General features: G+C 64.9%; 2 protein-coding genes across 2 annotated transcripts; both read right to left on the reverse strand.

The window, feature by feature from the left end:
* Positions 1-448: 448 nt before the first annotated feature.
* On the reverse strand, positions 449-12,302 carry CHLRE_12g537200v5 (uncharacterized protein). Its single transcript, XM_043068671.1, has 22 exons — positions 11,899-12,302; positions 11,692-11,755; positions 11,093-11,241; positions 10,734-10,846; positions 10,350-10,467; positions 9,494-9,660; positions 9,017-9,123; positions 8,627-8,715; positions 8,116-8,282; positions 7,644-7,794; positions 7,254-7,403; positions 6,705-6,875; positions 6,277-6,408; positions 5,748-5,889; positions 5,186-5,329; positions 4,423-4,604; positions 3,997-4,131; positions 3,510-3,659; positions 3,041-3,197; positions 2,268-2,386; positions 1,764-1,960; positions 449-1,415 (listed from the first exon to the last, which is right to left on the reverse strand). Exons 1-22 carry the CDS (start codon positions 12,097-12,099, stop codon positions 1,292-1,294), a joined length of 3,129 nt encoding a protein of 1,042 aa, XP_042918766.1. The 5' UTR covers positions 12,100-12,302; the 3' UTR covers positions 449-1,291.
* Positions 12,303-12,734: 432 nt separating this feature from the next.
* Positions 12,735-18,452, reverse strand: CHLRE_12g537226v5 (uncharacterized protein). Its single transcript, XM_043068672.1, has 7 exons — positions 17,764-18,452; positions 16,830-17,519; positions 15,189-16,573; positions 14,552-14,812; positions 13,694-13,883; positions 13,475-13,585; positions 12,735-13,214 (listed from the first exon to the last, which is right to left on the reverse strand). The coding sequence occupies exons 2-5, from the start codon at positions 17,275-17,277 to the stop codon at positions 13,845-13,847; spliced, it is 2,133 nt and encodes a 710-aa protein (XP_042918767.1). The 5' UTR covers positions 17,278-17,519; positions 17,764-18,452; the 3' UTR covers positions 12,735-13,214; positions 13,475-13,585; positions 13,694-13,844.
* Positions 18,453-20,347: the final 1,895 nt, after the last annotated feature.

Consider the following 20,347-nt stretch of genomic DNA (forward strand, 5'->3'; position numbering starts at 1 on the left):
CCTGTCCCTTGCCACCACCTGTCCCGGCGCCACGGCCGGTGGCAATCGCGGCATGCACCGCCTCCGCAGCCTCCGCAGCGGCGGTGTCGCCAAACGCAATGACTTGCTGCAGCCGGGTAGCCGCCGCCAGGGCGGCGGCAAGGGCGCACGTCGCCTGCAGTAGACAGGGCCCTGCCGCACTGCATGCGTGGCATGTGTGCTCGTGATGGAACATGGCAAGGGGCAGGAAAGCGTAGTCCCGATGTGTGTGGCTCCCACCCGTGCCCACATAAATGCGTAGCAAGAAGGGACAAGGCATTGGTGCGTCGTTCGCGCGCTGTTACTGTACCGACGGTAGCTGGCAGGTTGTGTCGATGTTTTGCTGACGCGCATTGCGTGGCATGTGTGGTTTCGCAGCCAAACTGTTTGGTTTAAGGTATGGTATGCGTTCTGGGCAGATTTTGCATTGGGCATTCGCTCCCCCTTACAGACGCGCTCTCGCGCTTTTCATCATTGCCAGGCTGCACACCGTACGTACCAACAGATCCTGCGCCGCAAGTGGTCGCTACGTCCGCCGTACGCGGCCCAGCCCGCCGAGCGACCTGCGTAACCCCACGTGGCGTAACCCCTGGGCTCCCAGCATATGGTAGCAGCGGCCGTGGCCGCACCGTAAGGCACTACCGTCCAACCAGATAAAACAAGTAGCGCACAGCTCCAAAGCATAATTTGCCGACACAGCTTCCTGGCAGACATGAGAGAGTCAGGAAAACACGCCGGCCCACGGCGGGCTGAAGTCCGCCCGGCAGCGCTGCCCCAACACCTGCACCGCTCTCCCTGCCGCAAACACATGATCACCCCATACAGACAAAAAATAAGGGTCAGATAAGCCAGGGCCGAAGCCCGTTTTAAGCCAGCACTCAATCAACCCTTGCTAGGACTGCACAGGGCTCGACAGCGGGGCCCAGCCATACCCGCTGCCTCAGTCCCAGCTAGCTTCCGCCGCCCCCTCCACCAGGCTGCCCGCCAGCGCGGCGAAATGCCCGCCCCGCCAGCTTCGTTCAGAGCATGACAGCCGCGTCGTCTAGCAGCTCCATTCCACTTCACTCCCGACGCGATGCGGTTCAACATCGCAACGCCCTGAGAGCTTCCTCGGGCCGCCACGTGTGGTTGCGGCCCCTGCACACCGCTCCTCCCCAGGCCCTCCACGGCGCCGCACACACCGCCAACGCACACGCCGCTTTCACACCTCCCTTGCACTGCTGCTGTCACCGCCAAGCCTCACCGCCCTCCTCTCCTCGGCAAGTCCTCGGCTTTAGATGGCGCCGCTGTAGTTTACGTCCAGGGCGTTGGCGATGAGGCGCGCCTGCTCCTTGCCGTGCACCTCGCCGAAGCCGGTGGCGGTGGCGGCCATGGGCGGCCGGCCCGCGTACGGCATGCTGTGAGGCGGAGGCACGCGGTTGAGGGGGGGGGAGGAAGGGACGGGTTTGAGGATTGAGGGGACAAGAGAAGCAAGCGCCCATGCTCCATTTCATGTGTCATGCCACAAAGAAAGCCAACGAGGCGGAACCCCGAGGCCCGTGGACCTGTGCTTATCCCCCTCCCGGCCCCCAACCCCCGCCCACGCCCTGCAACACGCGGCACACCCGCTTGACTGCCTCTCCTCCCCAGCCCACCCCCATTCCACCCCGCCCCATCCAGCCCCTCCCCAGCACCCCACCCCAGCCCACCCCGCCCCACCCCACTTCCCACCACATCCCGCAACCGCCCCCACCGCGCCCACGCACCGGCCCATCATGGGCTTGCCCTCCTCGCGCAGGCAGGTGTCGAAGCGCGGCTGCACGTGCATGTAGGCGCCCATGTTCATGGGCTCCTCCTGGCACCACAGCAGCTGCGCGTTGGGGTAGCGCCGGATCTCGCGGCACACCAGGTCGAAGGGGAAGGGCGCCAGCTGCTCCACACGCACGATGGCCACCTCGCCCACCTGTGTTGCACGGGCAAGGAGAGGGGTGGGAGAGGAGGCAGGGAGCGTGAGGGAGTGGAAGATAGGTGAGGAGGGAGGTGGGCGGCGGCTGCGAGACTGCACGCCATCACGCCACGCGACTGTCATGCCTGGGGCCTGGGGGCCTTGTGACCAGCGGCTGGAGCAGCGCGGAAGCCAAAGCACCGTGCAGCACGCCACCACGCCCCCCATGTTCCCGTGAACTCTAGCCTCCAGCTTCCCGATGATCCCGTTTTCCGCCCGCCCGTCGGCCCTGTGCCCCGCCCCCGCCCCTTCCTTTCACTCGCACCTTGCCCTGCTTCTCGCGCGCGTCGTGCAGGTCGTAGAACACCTTGCCGCTGCAGAACACCACGCGCTTGATCTCGGGCTCGGCGGGCGGGCGCGGGCCGCGGTCCTTGGGGGTCAGGCCTGGCGTGGGAGGTGCGGGCATTGGAGGTGCGGGTGGGAAAGTGTGCCGAGTGGAGGTGGAGCAGAGCGTGCAAGGGAGCGCAGGCGATGATTGAAGTACTAGGTGTGATGCTACGGCTGTCATCTGTGCGGCACGAACTTCATGGCCTGCGACCTATCAGCCGGGGCGGGCGGGCGGGTGGGCGGCAGCTTCCCAGACAGTGGCCGGCTTCCCAACGCAGCCCTGGTCGTAGCGGCACGCCCGGTGTGCTCTGGCGTCTGCACCCGGTGCCGCTGCAACCAGAACTGCGTTGAGAAGCCGGCCGCTGCCCAAAGAGCCGCCAAGCAACACGCACCTGAGCCCACGACCCCAACTCCATCCATCACTGCGCCCAGACCCACATCCCATTGAGTGCCCATTCCACCCCCAACCCCAGGCCTCACCCCCCTGCCGCTACGCTGCCCAAGCCCGCCCAACTACCTATGGTGACGTACCACAGCTCGCATATGCGGCTGCAGTTGCTCCTTGCTGTTTCCTTACGAAATTGGTTCGGTTCAAAAATAACCCCCACCCACAACTCACTGCCCACAAGGCCCACCTCCCACCAACCCACCACCCTCCTCCCACAGCTCACACCCCACCACCCCGAGGCCCCCCGCCGCGCGCGCTCTCACCGGTGTCGTCCATGATGACTCGCTTGAAGCGCACGCCCACGATGTTGGCGTCGTCGGGCTGGTCGTCAAACTCGTACAGCGGGCTCTTGCAGCGCGGGTGGCGCAGCAGGTTCTTGGGCGCCATCACGATCAGCGGCTTGCGGAACTGGCGGTGCACCTAAGAGAGTGTTAGTGAGAGTGAGAGTGTTAGTGAGAGTGAGAGTGGGGTTGGGGTTGTGCAGAGGATGGAAGGCGGGAGTTGGCTTGAGGACCCAAACGAAAGCTGAGCCGCGATGTAAGAGCGTCGAGGGGACTGGAAAGATAGTTCAAGAGGGGTTGGATGCGGCGGCAGCGGCGGCGGCGGCAGTGCGTGCTGTGCACGTCCTCTTCTGCCGCGGCCCGTGGCCACCAGTGCCCACGACCGACTCACTCACACCCGTCCACTTCAAGACCACCGACTACGTCACCATCCCGCGCGCACCCCCCGCACCTGGCGGCGCAGCACGTGGAAGTAGTTGGCGGGTGTGGTGCAGTTGACCACCTGCCAGTTGGCGCGCTGGATCTGGGTGCCCAGGTGGCCGCCCGAGAACCACTGCGCCTCGTCGTGGTGGGGCATCTCGTAGGGGTTCTCGTCGCACATCTGCGAGGGCGTGTGTGTGGTTTACAATCATGATTATTTGAGAAGTGAAGGCGTAGCAAGGAACAGTAGTATAGCAGGGGGGTGCGTGCAATGTGTGACCGCACGTGGCGGCGAATGACGCGGGCGGAAAGGCTCCCGCTGGTGATGCGCCCCACGAAGCCACGCCGGGCGTCCCTTCCTGCCGCCCCTCCCCCAATCCCGCCCGCTGCTGCCCCCCGTCTGCAGTCTTCAGTGCATCCTGTACCGCTTTTCCAACCATCTTTGCAAACCCCCCCCTAGTGCCCCCGCTACCTGCCCCCGCCCCCCGCCTGCCTGCCCGCCCGCTTGCCCCTCCCACCTGCAGGAAGCGCTCCAGTCGCGCGGAGGAGTGCTCGGGGCCCTGGCCGTCGTAGCCGTGCGGCAGCAGGCACACCAGGCCGCTCTGGCGCAGCCACTTGGCCTCGCCGCCCGACAGGAACTGGTCAAAGATGATCTGTGTGCGTGTGTGGAGCGCGGGGGGGAGGTACATTCATAATAAGTGGGCGGGGGAGAAGGGATGATGCGAGGGCGGGGAGATGGGCGCGGGGATTGCGAGGCGGGCAGAGAGCAGACAGTTAGTACTGAGTACCGCGGCCCCGGCACCCGCCTCGCCCGAACATGTGCAACACCCAAAGCGCCGCTACGCAGCCCGCACCGCCCGCCTCGCCCTGCCCCGTCCCCCCCTCCACAAAACCCCCGCCCCCGCCCATTCCCGCCCAGGCCCCGCAACCACCCACAACCGCACCTGCGCTCCGTTGGCGAAGTCTCCGAACTGCGCCTCCCACAGCACCAGGCTGTTGGGGCTCTCCATGGAGTAGCCCAGCTCGAAGCCCAGCACGCCGAACTCCGACAGCGATGAGTTGCACACCGTGAAGCTGTTGGGCTTCTGGCCGGGGAACACGTGGTTCAGCGGCACGTACTTGGCGCCTGTGTGTGTGTGTGTGGGGGGGGGGGGGTTGCAAGGATTGGTACAGAGAAGGGTAGCGTGGTAGACAGCAGGTGTGGTGTTGTGCGTACCGATGACCGACGGCGTCCATGTGTGTGTGTGTGTGTGTGTGTGTGTGGGGGTTACATTCATGATTAATTAAGTGAAGGCGTAGGCAGGTACAGGGGGGAGGTTTACAATCATGCTTAGTTAAGGGGAGTGGGAGACGGTGGAACTGCATGTCTTGGGGAACAGCAATCGTACAGGGGGGGGAGAAAGGGCGCGTGTAGTTGAGCATGCACCACGATGCGCCCGCCCTTGTGTGACTGGACCCAGCCTTCGAGGACAACACAACACAACAGCACAAAGTTGATGTCGACGATGGCTCGCCCGCGACTGGGCCACCCCGTGTCGCCACCCGGTGCCTCGCGCAGCCCCTCGACACGCCCCCTCCACCCTCCATCCCTTCCCCCTCCTCCCTGCCAGTCGCTGCCCCCCAAACTAACACCACTGCCTGTGCTCCGCTCGTTTCAGTTGCTTTTGGTTTGGTTTGGGCTGGTATCTACACACACCTCTCACCCACCGTTGGTCTGGTCGTGCAGCACTGCGTGGCGGTGGCTGAAGGTGCCGCGCTCCACGTCCTGCCCGCTCAGCCGCACGTGGTTGCCCTCCGACACCAACGTCGCGAACGCGAGCGCCTCAGCCATGGCCCAGTCCAGGCCCTCGCCTGCGGGTGGGGTTACATCACGGGGTTATATTCATGGTTGTTAGATTGAGAAGTTAAGGCTCAGCCAGGAGTCGGGGGGCGAGGTGAAAGGGAGGAGGCGGGAACGATACGGGTTAGGGATGTTGCGGGAGGGGGATTACATTCATGATTAGTTATGGGGAGCGGGAAGGCTGGACGGCAGCAGCAACACGTGCATGCGGTCAAGGCGCATACACTGCCAGCTGGCCCGTAGACGAGCCCTCGGAGACAAGCTCTCAGCCACCCCGCCCCAGGGCATTGCAGCCTCCCCCCATCCAACTTCAACACAGCCGCCTCTCCTCCCCCCCCAGTTTGCCTGGGTTACCTTGAGTTCGGGCTTGGTACCTAACCCCCCCCCCCCACACACACAAACACACACCATCTCCACTGTGCCGCTCACCGCTCTCGATCATGGCGCGGCGCGTCTCGTACACCTTCTTGATCTGGCGGTGGAAGGCGAAGTCCTCGGGCAGCGCCGTGATGGCCAGGCCGGTGCTGCGCAGCAGCTCAGCCGGCACACCCGTGTTGCGGATGCGCGACAGCTGCAGCAGGGCGGCAGTGGGCGGAGGTAGGCGGGCGGGCGGGCAGAGCGTTGGGGCAAAGGACGGGTGTAGGGAAACTACATACTGCGGCAGCGCGCGGCCGTGGCCTGTGTGTGCGGTACGGCACGTCTGCGCAGCCCTTGCCCTTTTCCCGCTTCCCCCGCCCGCCCATCCCCTTCTGCGCCGCTGCGCACCCCACGTACCCCACACCTCCCCCCTACCCGCCCGCCTTGTCCCCCCCGAAGTACTATCGCTTGCAACTAGCGCCTCTGCCTGTGATCCGCTGTTATAAGTTAGTTTGGTTGAGGTTCGACTGGTATTTACACCCCCCCCACTTCACTTCGTAAACTTAATGCATGTAACCCCCCCCCCCCCGCACACACACACCTGCGCTGGGCTCATGAAGCCGGACCAGTGGGACGCCAGCCAGTCCTTCTTGCTGGGCTTGTAGTCCTTGGCGCCCTCAAAGGCGGCGTTCAGGTGCTGCATGATGCGGTCGCGCACCTGCTGCACCTCCTCCTGCAATCACAACCACAACCACACACAGCCAGAAACACAGACACACAGGTTCAGGCACCGGGCCAGGCGGAGGGAGGCGACCACTTTCGTAAGTCAACAGCTATGCAAACAGGCGCCGTCGAGTGCCGCCACATCTTCCGGTGTATCTGCCCACCCCACCGCCACCACGAGCCCTCCCTGCCTCGTGTGTCTTTTCCTGAGCACGGTATGGTGGGAAACCAACCTTTCCCGGACTTCACGGACACCGCTGACAAAGCGCCTGCGCCTTCAATATCAATGTAACCCCCCCCACGCACCTTGGTGAATGTGCCCTCCGCGATCAGTCGCTCCGCGTACAGCTGGGCGCTGTGCTTGTGCGCCTTGATCTTCTTGTACATGAGCGGCTGCGTGAACATGGGCTCGTCGATCTCGTTGTGGCCGTGCTTGCGGTAGCACACCAGGTCCACCACCACGTCGCTCTTCCAGGCCTGCGGGGGCACATTGAGAAAATGTGTGTTGTTCAAGACGCACAAATGAAGTCAAGTCAACGGTCAGGTTTGGCAGTTCTGTGGCGCACGTGCAGTGGTGGTGGCGGTGCGATGGCGCTTGCTCCTTGCCCCAGGCCGCAGCCCCCGGCGCGGAGAGCCGGCCGCACTACGGGGCCAGGCTGCTCACAGGCACAGTGCACCGCCCCCTTCCTGTTCGAGTTCATGCCTGCGCCTCACCTCCACACCTTCTGAACCCCACCTCCCTCCGCATCTCCCTGCGCCCGCCTTCCTCATCCCGCCCCGACCGCCCCCTCCTCCTCCTCCCTGTCCCGCCCCTTTCCCCCGTGCCCCCGCTCCCGCCCGCCGCCGCCCGCGCACCTGGCGCCACTCCGCCGCCAGCTGGCACACGCGCACCACCGACTCCACGTCGTCGGCGTTGACGTGGAAGATGGGGCAGTTGAGCGACTTGGCCACGTCCGTGCAGTAGGGCGAGGAGCGGGAGTCCTTGGGGTCGGTGGTGAAGGCCACCTGCGGGGGGGGGGGTTCACTCATGAATAACTAGTAAGGGGGTGTGGTTTTGAGGGTTGGCAGGGGCGGGGGAGCGCGCGGCAGGCCGCAGGCGGGGAAGGAGGGGACAAGCGGTCCAGCTGAGCAAGTGCTTCCTGCACCCTTGCCCCCCCCCAAAAACCCCACAACTCTATCCCCCTCCAGCTGTCCCGCAACACAGCCCACCCACCCATCCCCTCTCCCGCCCCCTCTCCCCCCCACCTGGTTGTTCACCACCAGGTGTATGGTGCCGCCCACGGTGTAGTCGGGCAGGCCGCTCATGTCCAGCGTCTCGTACACAATGCCCTGGCCGCTGAAGGCGCCGTCGCCGTGAAGCAGGATGGCCAGGTGGCGCCCGCGCTCGTGGTCCTCGCTGCGCGCCGTAATGGAGGGGAACGGGGTTTACATTCGTGGTTAGTTAACAAGTGGAGGCGTAGGAGGGAGGGCGGGTAGCCGTTCATGTGGAGAACAGAGTGATTAGAATTGCAGGTGCATGGAGCTGAGGGCGGCAGGTGGTTGCAGGCACAAAAACACACGAGTGCCCAGCCCTGACCTGCCCTCCCGCCCCCATCGTTTTCCACAGTCCGTTGTGTGTGACCCCGCTTGCATCTCCACTGCCTCCGCCTTCCCATGCAAACCTCCCCTTCCCCTTCCTCTTCCCCTTCCCTGCCCTCCCCTCCCCTCTCCCCCCCACCTGTAGTACTGCTTGGCTCGTGTCTTGCCCAGCACCACCGTGTTGACCGCCTCCAGGTGGCTGGGGTTGGCCACCAGCGACAGGTGCACCATCTTGCCGTGCACCGTGGGCCGGTTGAAGCTGGTGCCCAGGTGGTACTTGACGTCGCCGCTGCCCGTGTACTCGCCCTGGGGGAAGGGGAGTTTACATTTCATGATTAGCTAAGAAATTAGCTAAGAGGTATGGTAGACGGCAAGCAATCTTGGGGGCGAGGGAGAGAAGGGGGGGCCGGGTGAGAGGGGGTAGCCGTCTATGGAGGACGGAGTGTTTGAGAACGGGGTACGCCGAGAGTTTGGGAAGAGGCTTACAGGTGAGCACGTGCGCCTACGGTACTACGCCCTTGCCCTTGACACGCGTACGCGCGCTTCAGTCCCAGCCGCCGGTACCTGGCACTTGCCCTCCCTCCCCTCAGCACCGCCTCTTCCACACCCCATCCCTCTATCCGCCCGCTGCCGCCGGGTTAGCTGCCCACCTCGTGCGCGATGGGCTCCTTGCCGGCGAACTCGGAGAAGATCTGGCTCATGGGCTTGCGCACCACATTGGCCAGCACGTTCAGGCGGCCTAAGAGGAAGCAGCAGCAGCGGGAGCAGCAGCAGCAGGAGCAGCAGCAGGAGGGGCGGGGTTGCATTCATGCACACTTGAAGCGGAGTTGTAGTTGAAGGGGGGGGCGAATGAGCCGCGTGCATGTACATGCTCGTGCTGTTCCCCAGCGCCATCCCCCAGGACACCAACAGCCCGCAGCTCCTGCGGCCAGTCCCTCCACCTCGCAACTCGCAACGTGCAGCCAGCTACTCCTCGCTAGCGCCCCTCCTGCGCTCCCCCCTCCCTCCGACTCTTCCCGTCCCCCTCCCCCGCCTCGCACCTCGGTGGGGCATGCCGATGACCACGGACTGCACGCCCAGGTCGGCGGCGGTGTCGATGACCGTCTTCATGCCGGGGATAAGGCTCTCCGCGCCCTCCAGACCGAACCTGCGCAAATAGCCGCGACCGCAGCCGCGGACAGGGGCAGGAGCAGGAGAAAGGGGTCAGGGGTGTGAAAGGGCCTCGCACACACCCCCTTCGCTCACGCACAGCACAGCAGATCCCTGCCGCCACAGCCCTCCTGACATGCACTAACATGCTTGCTTTTAATCACTCCGTACTCCACATGAACGGCTACTACACCCCGCCGTGCCTCTTCACCAAGGACGTCCCTCGCGCCCTGCCCCCTACTGTCGAGTGCCGCTCCGTTGTCAAAGCATAGGCCACACTCTTCTCCTCGCTCTTTTGCATTGGGCTCAATTTACCGTAGTTTGGTCTGGTATCTACAACCCCCTATCTACACCCCCCGCCCGCGCACCTCTTTGCCGCGGTGTACTTGTTGGCCAGGAAGGTCTCAAACATGTCCGACCAGGACAGCCGGTCCAGCATGTGCAGCTTCTGCTGCTTGGTGAACTGCACCGGGTCGATGGTCTCGATGCGCTCGCGGATCCAGTTGCACTTGTCGCGCTCGGGGATGTGCATGTACTGTTGTGGCGGTGGTTGTGGTTGGTGTGGGGGGCAGGCGGGGGGGAGATGGGCAGGGGCGGAGGCGGTTGGGCGGGAGTTGGAGTCGGGAATTGGACTAGTGGCACATGGGCGCCCGCCCAAAAGGCGCGGCGGACCCAGCGGCCCCCCTGAAGGAGGCGCTCGGTCCACCCCACCCACCAGAAGCAGCTAGCACGTGGGTGCGTGCTGAGCGCGCCCAGCCCCCAACCCATCATGTTGCCAGCCGTGGCGACGTCCCAATCCCTTCCCGCTCCTCAGTTTTTGCGGCGATGGGACTCCGCCGCGCCCTACCAGCCGCCGGTGCCCCTGCTCGTGTGCCATGCCTGGCCCGCCATCCCCCTCCACCCACTTCAACCATCACACGGCCTCCGGACCACCCCGCCAGCCCACCCGCTGCAGCTCTCCCCCCCTCCCGCTCCCCTCCCCTCCCCGCCCCCTTGTCAACGCATAGGCCACGCTCTCCTCCGCGCTCTGTTGCATTGGGTTCGGTTCAGTCTCGGCTGGTATCTACAACCCCTCTGCGGCGCCGCTCGCCCTGCTGCTCCACGACGCCTCGACCCACATCCCATAAGTGTTATCGCCTGCAACTAACACCCAACACCTCTGCCTGTGCTCCGCTCGTTTTCGTCGGTTTTGGTTCAGTTTGGGCTGGTACCTACAACCCGCACCTCGTAGCCGATGTGGCTGCAGTAGGTCTCCCGCAGGCGGGTCAGCATCTCCCGCAGCGTGCGGGTGGGCCGGCCCTCAGCCAGGAAGCCGCTCTGGTTCCAGTTGCCCACAAAGAACCTGGACGGCGTGAACGTGCCGCGGGGCGGAGAGGGTAAGCGGGGGGAAGAAACGTGGCCAACGCTGAAAACCCTGACATGCAGCTTCGCCACATCCTGCTGAACGTGCGCCTGTGGCTTTTCTTTGTGCGCCTCATGCTCAATCACACGCAGGCACGCCAATCCAGGCACGCCTCCTTGTCACCACCTTCACCACCCGCAAAAGCAGGGCCAACCCCGCCTCCCGCTTCCCGCCCCCCCCCTTTGCCCCCCCTCTCCCTCGCTCACTCTCGGTCCAGGTCCGTGTCCTTGAAGCCCCAGAAGGCCGGGTCCAGCTCGGGCGGGTGCGTGTGGCCGCTGATGCGCAGCGGGTCCAGGTCCGCGGCGAAGTGGCCCAGCACCTGGGCATGGAGGCGGGGAGAGGGAGGGAGAGGTGAGGAGGGAGGTGAGAGAGGAGGGAGGTTGGAGGGGAGGAGGTGGGGAGCGAGGTGGGGAGCGAGGTGGGGAGCGAAATGCCGCGCGGGTGCTTGGGGTTTGTACGAATGAGAAGGCAATCGGTGGCCTGGACGTGAGGCTTGGGAGGTGCGACGTTCCGCCCCCGCTCCCCTGCCTCCTCTCTACGGCCCTTGCCGTCCCGCCCTGCTCACCTGGTATGCACGGATCATGAGCAGCAGCCGCATGGACTCCTGCACGGTCTGGTTGGAGATGGCTGCGGCGGTGAAGGGGCTCATGGCCAGCTTGCCCTTCTCAAACGCGTCAAAGGACTCAGCCATGGCCTCGCCGGTCACGCCGTGGTCTGTGGGCAGGGAGGGTCGCGGGGCAGGGGAGAGGGTGTGGGCGAGGTCGGGAGGGGGGGCATGGAGGGGCGACAGGGATGTGGGGGAACGAGGATGGACGGGAGGGGGCTGCTGAGGGGAGGAGTGAGCGCGGTGCCGTGGCTCTGGCCGTGGTGCTGGTGCCGCCGCCGTTCATTGCCAGGCTGCGTGTCGCCGCCGAATGCTTGCAAAGTACAATGCGTTGGTTGCTTGGCCCTGCACTTGCGGTGCCGCGTGCCGGGACGACCCAGCCCACGACTGTTGCACAGCCACCGGCAAGCCCGGACGCCTTTTCTCCGCCGCCCTTATATGCCCGGTGGCGTTCCGCTCGTGCACGCCATCCATGCCAGGAGGATGGAGCATCGTCCGGCACCAAGGGTGGCCGGGCCCGATACCCCCACGGGCCGTCCCTCCCAGCCGACCCCACGCACCCAGGTTGCGGAAAAAGGCCTGCCAGCTGCGGTCGACCGACGCCGGGTCCTTGTGGTACCGCTCCTGCAATACACAAAAACATTGTTGTGCTTAGAGCACTCAGATCGCGGGGCTAGCGGCGTAACCGGCGCAGGGCAGTTGTGCCGAGAAGCCGCCGTGTCGACGAAATAAGCGATTGACCACATTGTCACCGTCATTATTCGCACCTCCAGCTCCTCCAGATACGTAATGCTAGTGCCCTCATTAAAGCTGTCCTTTAGCTTTGCCAGAGGCACCGGCTTCGGCTCCGCTGGGTTCCACGCAGCTGATGTTGAATGCAGCCCCAGCCGGGACCACCGCAGGCTGTAAATGAGCCCCGGCACTCCATCAGCCACCGCGCGCCTTGCGGCAGCGGCGGCGAGCGCCATTCGCGAATTGCCCTCAGCAACGGAGCAAAGATTGCTTTATACGCCGAGACCGCCCAAGTCCGAGTGAAGCAAACACCGCCTAGGAAAGCACCACGTATCTCACAATCCAAACGCTATATAACCAGGTGTGCAGCGAGCCGAGGCGAGAGAGGCGACGGATTTTGCGATGGGCCCTGCATTCTGGCCCCATCCCGCAGTTTTGCCGCTTAGTCAATGCGGTCGTGGGGTACTGTGCATGCCACAATTGCAGCTTTTGATGAGCACCGCTTGGATTGCGCATGCCCTCAAGGGCACCATTCGAGGGCACAGAGTCGCAGTGCAGGCGACATGCCACGGCGCGACATGCGTGACGCCCCGGGGCGTCGTAACTTTGCACCGGCCTGCTGCCATTGCTGGTGTCCCGCAACGATGACAGGGGCCTCGGCTTACTGGCCGTTGTTGAGCACGCGGGCCGCAAGCTAGGATACCGTAGCTTGGTTCAACCCCAGCAGCACCCCACGCCTGCACGCCTCCCTCTCCCCAATTTCCTCCCCACTGGTCGCCTGGTCATTTGGGAAGACGTGGCCAAGGTGAAAGGCCGGCTTCTCAGCCTTCTCTTCAGCTGGATGCATCTGGTGATAGGGGCGTGTGGAAGACAGGGCGATGTTTTACAGGTCTAGTAAAGTGGACCGGTCATGCTGGCGGGTCAGTGCCCCACCTCCCTGAGCGACTACCAGTTCCCCATCAATACAAGCCCCTGAACCTCGCCGCCCGCAATCCTCGCATACATTTTCTACTACCTCGTTCCGGCACATCTTATTGTGTTTGTACGATGCGCACAAGCCTCCACAATGCCTCCAGCCCCAGCGCACATCTGCTCCCATAACCATTCACTCCCCAGACTCTCCCACACCGGCGGCTGACAGCTCTGGGGCGCAGTCGCTCCCGCAGGACCCTCGGGCCCCATGGAGCCGCCTTCGCCGGGGCTGGTTCAGTGCTCGTATCTTAAGGCAAGCTTCTGTTGAAAAGAAGGAAGATACGAGCACTGGGCTGGTTGACGTGACATTCATACGGTAAGTTGTCGGCAGAAAGTCCTGTGTGACCTCAGCGACAGGCGGGGTCCACATCTTGCAGGACTGTGGGGCAGGGCAGTTTGTGTGTGGGGGGGGGGGGGCAGGGAGGAAGCCGGTAGGCAGGCGGGGCTGCCGCTCGAGCTGCGTGTGGTGTAGCGCTACTGGGCTCAAGCCAAGGCACTACAGGGGTGGTGCGGGTGTGGGCAGGGCCCCATGCCAGGTGGGCCTACGTGGCATGCAGTTCACGGGGGCTTCAACACGACTCCGCGCACACGCCAAGCCACACCAAGACCCCGGCACGCCAAGCCTCTTGGCCTGCTTACCGCTGCCCAGCTTGCTACCCGCGGCCCGGCCTGGCTCGGGCGGCACCGCGCAATGTGGGGCTCCCGCCAACAGCTTGGACGTCGTGGGGTAGGCCCGCACCGGCACTCCGGCTGTTACAGGGGCAAACGCGGCGTCGGGAGTGAGATAAGCGAGGCTACTCGAAAGCGCACGGATTTTGAGTACATGTAATGGCAGATAGCAAAGGACTGCAATCTTACCGTTGGGAGTTGGTGTCCACGGTATCAGGAGCACCAGTAGCGATGTCGACGGTGCCAACGACATGCATATTGCACATGACAGACAGGCGGCTTAGCATTGGGTGTTTGCATTATCCATACCGTATGCAGAGCATCACAGCCCCAAGCAAGCTCATGCACCATACGGCAGTCCTGCCCCAGACAGCCAGCCCTGCACTCACGGGGGGAGGAGGTAGGGGCAGTGGTAGGCGAGGAGGAGGAAGTGGAGGAGGAGGCGGAGGGGGAGGGGGAGGCGGAGGGGGGGCAGACGGTGAAGCGGGACGGGGGCAGAAGGGGAGGCGGTGTGGGAGGAGCAGGACTCGCAGGGGGAGGCGGAGACGGACGGGGAGGAGAATGTGGCGAGGTGGAGGAGGAGGCACGAGTGTAGGAGGAGGCAAAGGGAAAGGAGGGGGCGGAGGGGGAGGGGATGCTGGAGGAGGAGGGGGGCTGAAGGGGAGCCAGAGACGGAGGCGGCGGCAGGTTGGGAGAAGGAGGCAGAGTGGGAGGCGGCGGCGGCAGGGTGGGAGGTAGAGGAGTGGGAGGAGGAGAAGGCAGGGTGGGAGAAGGAGATAGGAGGTAGAGAAGTGGGAGGAGGATGAGATGAAGGGGAAAGAGAAGGAGGCAGGGTGGGAGAAGGAGGCCGCGGAGTGGGAGGAGGAAGAGACGAAGGGGGAGGAGGAGGCAGAGGAGTGGGTCGAGGAGGCGGCAGTGTGGGAGAAGGAGGCAGAGGAGTGGGAGGAGGCGGCGGCAGGGTGGGAGGTAGAGGAGTGGGAGGAGGACGAGACGAAGGGGGAGGAGGCAGAGAAGTGGGAGGAGGAGGCGGCAGTGGGAGAAGGAGGCCGAGGAGTGGGAGGAGGCGGCAGAGGAGTGGGAGGAGGAGGCGGCAGGGTGGGAGAAGGAGGTAGAGGAGTGGGAGGAGGACGAGACGAAGGGGGAGGAGGAGGCAGAGGAGTACGAGGAGGCAGAGGGGGAGAAGGAGGCAGAGGGGGAGGAGGTGGAGGCAGAGGGAGGGGGGAAGGAGGCAGAGGAATGAGGAGACAGAGGAGTGGCACGTAGAGGCAGAGGAGTGGAAAGAGGAGGCAGAGGAGCGGGAGGAGGAGGCTGAGGAACAGAGGGAGGAGGCGGAAGAGGGGGAGGAGGGGGCAATGGGGTGGGTGGAGGAGGCAGAGGAGTGGGAGGAGGAGGCAGAGGAGTGGGAGGAGGAGGCAGAGGAGTGGGAGGAGGAGGCAGAGAAGTGGGAGGAGGGCGCAAAGGAGGAGGAGATTTAATAAGCATGCGGAGTGGTAGGAGGAGGCAGAGGAGGGAGAGGCGGTGGAGGGGGAGCGGAGGCGGAGGGGGGAGAGACGAGGGGGAAAAGACGGAGGGCGAGGAGTGGGGGAAAGGCGATGGGGAAGACGCGGTAGAGGCGGAGGGGGCCACAGAGGGGGTGGAGGAGATGGCGAGGTAGAGAAGGAAGCAGAGAGGGAGGAAGAGGAACAGGAGGAGGTGGCGGCGGCGGGGGAGGAGGAGGAGGAGGCGGCGGCGGGGGAGAAGGAGGAGGCGGCGGCGGCGGGGGAGGAGGAGGAGGCGGCGGCGGCGGGCGAGGAGGAGGAGGCGGCGGCGGCGGGGAGGAGGAGGAGGAGGCGGCGGCGGCGGGGAAGGAGCAGGGCGCGGCGACAGCGGGGTAGGAGAAGGAGAACGAGGCGGCAGCGGCGGGGGAGGAGGCGGCGGCGCGGGCAGCTGCGAGGGAGGAGGAGGAGGCAGAGGAGGCGGCGCGGGAGGAGGCACCGGCGGTGGTGGCGGGGGAGGAGGAGGAGGAGGAGGCGGCGGGGGAGGAGGAGGAGGCGGCGGCGGCGGGGGAGGAGGAGGCGGCGCGGAAGGAGGCTGAGGAGGCTGAGGAGGTTTCGGCGGGAATAGAAAGAGTAGGTGGTGGCAGAGGACGATGTGCCATTGATGTGGCAGGAGGAGGAGAGGAAGGGCCAGGAGGGGAGGAGAAGAGAGGAGACAGGACGCCGCAATATATGTAAGCAGGTACGGCAGGAGACACGGCGGCGGTTGAGGATGAGGCTGGAACTGGTATCTGGTGGCAGACGGAGAGGTGGCAGGTGTAGAGGTGGCGAGGAGAAGGGTAAGGCGATGTAGCCGAAAGATGCGGAGGAGGCGGTGGGAACGTGATTGGAGGCCGCAGTGGGGGACGGAGACGAGGTCGGGGACGGAGGTGGAGGCAGTGGAGATGAAGGGGCGGCGGAGGTGGATGGGTGTTGGAGAGAAGAAGGAGGGGAGAGGAAGCGGCGGCGGATGGGGAGGGGGGAGGGGGAGGGGGAGAAGGTGGCGGAAATGCCAAGGGGAGGCGGAAGGGGAGAGGGGGCGGAGCGGGAGGGGTGGAGGATGAGGAGGGGGCGGAGGGGAGGAGGGAGGGAGGAGGCGGGGGAGGCGCTGGAGGCGGAGAGGAGTCTGTCGAGGTCGAGGAAGCAGCGGTGGTGGCAGCGGAGGAGGGGAAGGGTTGGCGGAGGTCGAGGAGGAGCAGGAGGCGCAGGGTGCGAAGGTGGGCGCAGGGCAGGAGAAGGTGGCAGAGAGGGTGAAGGAGAAAGCGGAGGGGAAGACGGTGGTTCAAGCTGAGGAGGCGTAGGAGGCTGAGGGGAAGGGGGCGGAGGCGGAGGAGAGGAGGAGGCAGAGGAGGTGGAGAGGAGGCGGAGTGGGAGGAGGTGGGGCGGAGGGATGGGATGGTGGAGGGGGTCATGAAGGCGGCGAGGCATCGGTTTGGGCAGTTGGTGGCATGGGAGGAGGAGCCGGGGGAAACGGCGGCTAGGAGGAAGGGGCTGTGGATGACATCAGAGGAAGCGGAGGGGAAGGCTGTGGTGCTGACAGTCAGGGGTTGTAGTGCTGGGGCCGCAGGTTCCGGCAGCTACCGGGCAGCTACCGAGCAGCTACTTGGCAGTGCGGGCAGCTACCGAGACATGCTGGCCGCATCAGGCCGCTTGGGTCCGGAATGAGGGCGGCGAGGGCAGGCGCAGCGGTGTAGGAGGAGGGGTTGCGTGCAGAAGTAGGAGGCGGTGGCGGAGGGGGAGGTGGTGGGGGCGGAGTTGCAGGGGGGGCAGGGCGAGGAGGGTGCGGAGGGGGAGCGCGAGGGGGAGGAGGCGGAGGGCGGGAGGGGAAGGGGGAGGAGGAGTCAGCGGGGGCGAGGCGGGTGGAATTGGAGGGAGTGGTGGAGGGGGTGGCGAAGTCGGAAGGGGAGGAGACGGAGGCGGAAGGGAAGGGGTCGCAGTAGGGCGGGAGGCAGAGGAGGAGGAAGACGAGGGCAGGCGGCAGCTGGGGGTGGGGGGTGGGGGAGGCGGAGGGCGAGGTGATGGCGGAAGGGGAGGTGGCGGAGGCGGAGAGGCAGGAGGAGGGGAAGTGGGAGAAGGCGGCGGAGGGAGAGTGTGGCGGAGGGTGAGGGGGTGGTACAGAGGGAGGAGAAGGAGGCAGCTGGCGTCGTCAAGCCGCAAGTGCGATACGTCTTCCCACGCGCTTGCCGGGCTGAAGGTTCCACGGATGGGTGGCAGGGTTTCCAAGCCGCAGCCGATTGTCGCGCAGCCCGCACACAGCATCGTGGCTGAAGGTGTGGTTCTTGGAAGCGCGCCGTTTCAAAACAGCGCGGACCATGCGGCGAGGGGGCTGGACTGCGCCTCGACGCCGAAAGCAACCTTGCAATTTGGAAACCGGAGCTCAACTTGTGTGGCTGCAGGACTTTGTCCGGTTGGGCAGTCGCCCGGGCATTTGGTACTGCAAGCTTGGCGTCTGTCACAGTCTGATGCATCTGCGGCGGCTGGGTCGTGGGCGTTTACGGGGCCTGCAGGGGAACGAAGTCATTATTGGAGGGGGAGTTCAGCACTCGGGACCATCCTAGTAGAACGGTTGGCAGAAACCCCAGATAGCCACAAAACGCATGAAGCTCGCACAGAATTGGAATCACTGCCCTCGTCAACTGCCACGTCGGCTGTCTCGATGTCCAAACTACACGCGGGGCCCAAACCGCCGGCATCTTGAAGCCATCCCGATGCTGGTTGGGGGCACGCCGACAAGAAAGAACTCACGGCGTTCGGAGTATCGTCGTTTACCAGTCCATCGACCTGTGATTAGGGAGCGTGGGACTGGGCCCTTGGCGAGCGCATACGCGCGTGGTCAGGTGCGATAGACCTTCTTCTTGGGCAGGATTCGAACGCAGGCTTCAGATTGTGGTTATTCATGTGCATAGTGGATGCCTGTCGACGTTCCCCGTCCTGGCTCAGCTTCCACCAGGAGCTGCGACGTTGATGGCTCGGTGTCCATGTGCGTAGTCGTTGCTCGTCGCGCCAGCGCGGGCCCTAAGAATGACGAGCTTGATGGCTGGTGGCTGTGATTCAGTCCCGACGGCTTGGTGCCTAGGCAACCTGGAAAGGCAACCGCATAGAAGTGCTGGCACCCGTTGGGTCAGCGAGCGCAAGGAAGTTGTTTCAAGTACTTCAAAGCGCTGCTGTCTTGTTCTTGATATTTAGTGAGCTAGTGGTGCGACTCAGAGAGTTGATAAGCGCTGGGCGCGGCATGTTGGAATCAGGCTGGATCCGAACCCAGGTCGAGAAACTATGTCTCGTCAATTCGCCATGGATACATTCTGCTACTACCTTTGTACCTTTGCTGCAAAATGCGCACCTAATTGAGAGCAAAATACGTCGCAGCTGAAGTCGTAGAACTAGGAGTGCCGCTTAGCAACAAGCTTAGGAAGCCCATACTTACTGAAGGCACGATCAGGATGTTCAACGGCATCAGCGAACTAAATGAGCGGGCTAACCGTCCCACAACCGCTGTTTCCGTTTTGCCTCGTGGCCGACCAGGGTGCTCCTAGCACACCTGCGAGGACATATGTATGGACCAAGCAGGCCTGGACATTTGTGCAGCGGCCGCGCCGGCGCTGGGCCCGTCTGCGGGCCCTTCGGCGTGCGGGGTGGCCGGACGCCCGGCCACCGTGTGGCCCGGCCGTGTTGATTCCTGGCGGCCCGAGAGCCGTTGCAGCATGCCATCGACCGGGGCTGACCACATTGCGGTCCGGGCAGGTGGCGCGCTGAGGCCCGCAAGGCACGGAAGCGGCCCATACCCCACCGCCGGAGCCTTACATACGCCATCGAGCCCCCCCACAAGCAACCCGGAAGCTGCATGCCTTTGCACACGCCTTGTCCGCCCCGCCCCCTTGCGCATCCCCACGTGACCTGCCCGGCTTGAGGTGCGATCTGAAGCGGGGGCAGCACCCTTCAGCCAGTCCCACGCCTGAGCCCTGACTGACGATGCACTGCGTGTGCGCCCTGGGCCGCGGTGCATGGGCGGTGAGCCGAGCGCATTGGTGCGCATGTCGGCGGCTGTAGGCTGCCCACCGCCGCCTGAGCCGCCACCCACACTCACCATGTCGGGAATACACGCCATGGAGGCAGGCGCGGTCAGCCGCGGCAGCCCCTGCCAGCTCCGGACACAGTGTGGTGCCTTGCACGCATCCCTAGTACCCCTAGGCTGGGCGGCACCTAGGGGGCGGCCGCTTGCGACCTGCTTTGCCGAGGCATGATGCTGCCTGCTGGCATTCATGTATGCAAGGGCGCCTGGAGGGCTGGGGGCAGGGCGGGCATGCGTCAGAGGGGCGTGGCGGGCCCAGGAAGTGCAGGCAGGGCAAGGCCCGGGCACCGTGGTACGGCCCGACCTGGCACACGTTTGTGGTGGTGCTGGTGAACGCTGCGAGTAATTAAATATGCCGATATACCAGTAATCCATAGGAATCACTGGGCAAGCGGCATTGGGTCGTGCTTCAGGAGTTGTTTATGCAATTCTCGCGCGGCTGGCCCGGTCGCGAGCCGCTGAGAGTGTGGCCAAAAGTCGCCACTTTCCTGGCGTCGGTTCCTCCATTTGCCCATTAGCATATAGATGGGCCCAAGGGACCGCAAATAAGCGACCTTGAAGTGGGGGTAGCCCGAATCCTAACGAAATGCCGACCCGGCAAACATGTCGGCATGCCCATCCACGCGCCATATTCACGCCCCGTGCTCGGCCAGGGTGCTCCTAGCACACCTGCGAGGACATATGTATGAACCAAGCAGGCCTGGGCATTTGTGCAGCGGCCGCGCGGGCGCTGGGCCCGTCTGCGGGCCCTTCGGCGTGCTAGGCGTGCGGGGCGGCCGGACGCCCGGCCACCGTGTGGCCCGGCCGTGTTGATTCCTGGCGGCCCGAGAGCCGTTGCATCGTGCCATCGACCGGGGCTGACCACTGTGGGCCGGGCAGGTGGCGCGCTTGGGCCCGCAAGGCACGGAAGCGGCCCGAACCGTGCCCCACCGCCGGAGCCTTACGCCTTCGAGCCCCCCAACTCGAAACCTGCATGCCTTTGCACACGCCCTGTCCGCCCCGCCCCCTTGTGCATCCCGCCGAGATCAGCCTGGCGTGAAGTATGATAGTATGATCTGAAGCGGGGGCAGCACCCTTTCAGCCAGTCCCACGCTCGGGGCCCTGACTGAGGATGCGCTGCGTGTGCGCCCTGCGCCGCGCTGCATGGGCGGTGAGCCGAGCATTGGCGTGCATGTCGGCGGCTGTAGGCTGCCCACCGCCGCCTGAGCCGCCACCCACATGCACCATGTCGGAAATACACGCCATGGAGGCAGGCGGGGT

Source organism: Chlamydomonas reinhardtii, chromosome 12, assembly GCF_000002595.2.
Source record: "Chlamydomonas reinhardtii strain CC-503 cw92 mt+ chromosome 12, whole genome shotgun sequence".
In the NCBI taxonomy this organism is placed as follows: Eukaryota; Viridiplantae; Chlorophyta; class Chlorophyceae; order Chlamydomonadales; family Chlamydomonadaceae; genus Chlamydomonas; species Chlamydomonas reinhardtii.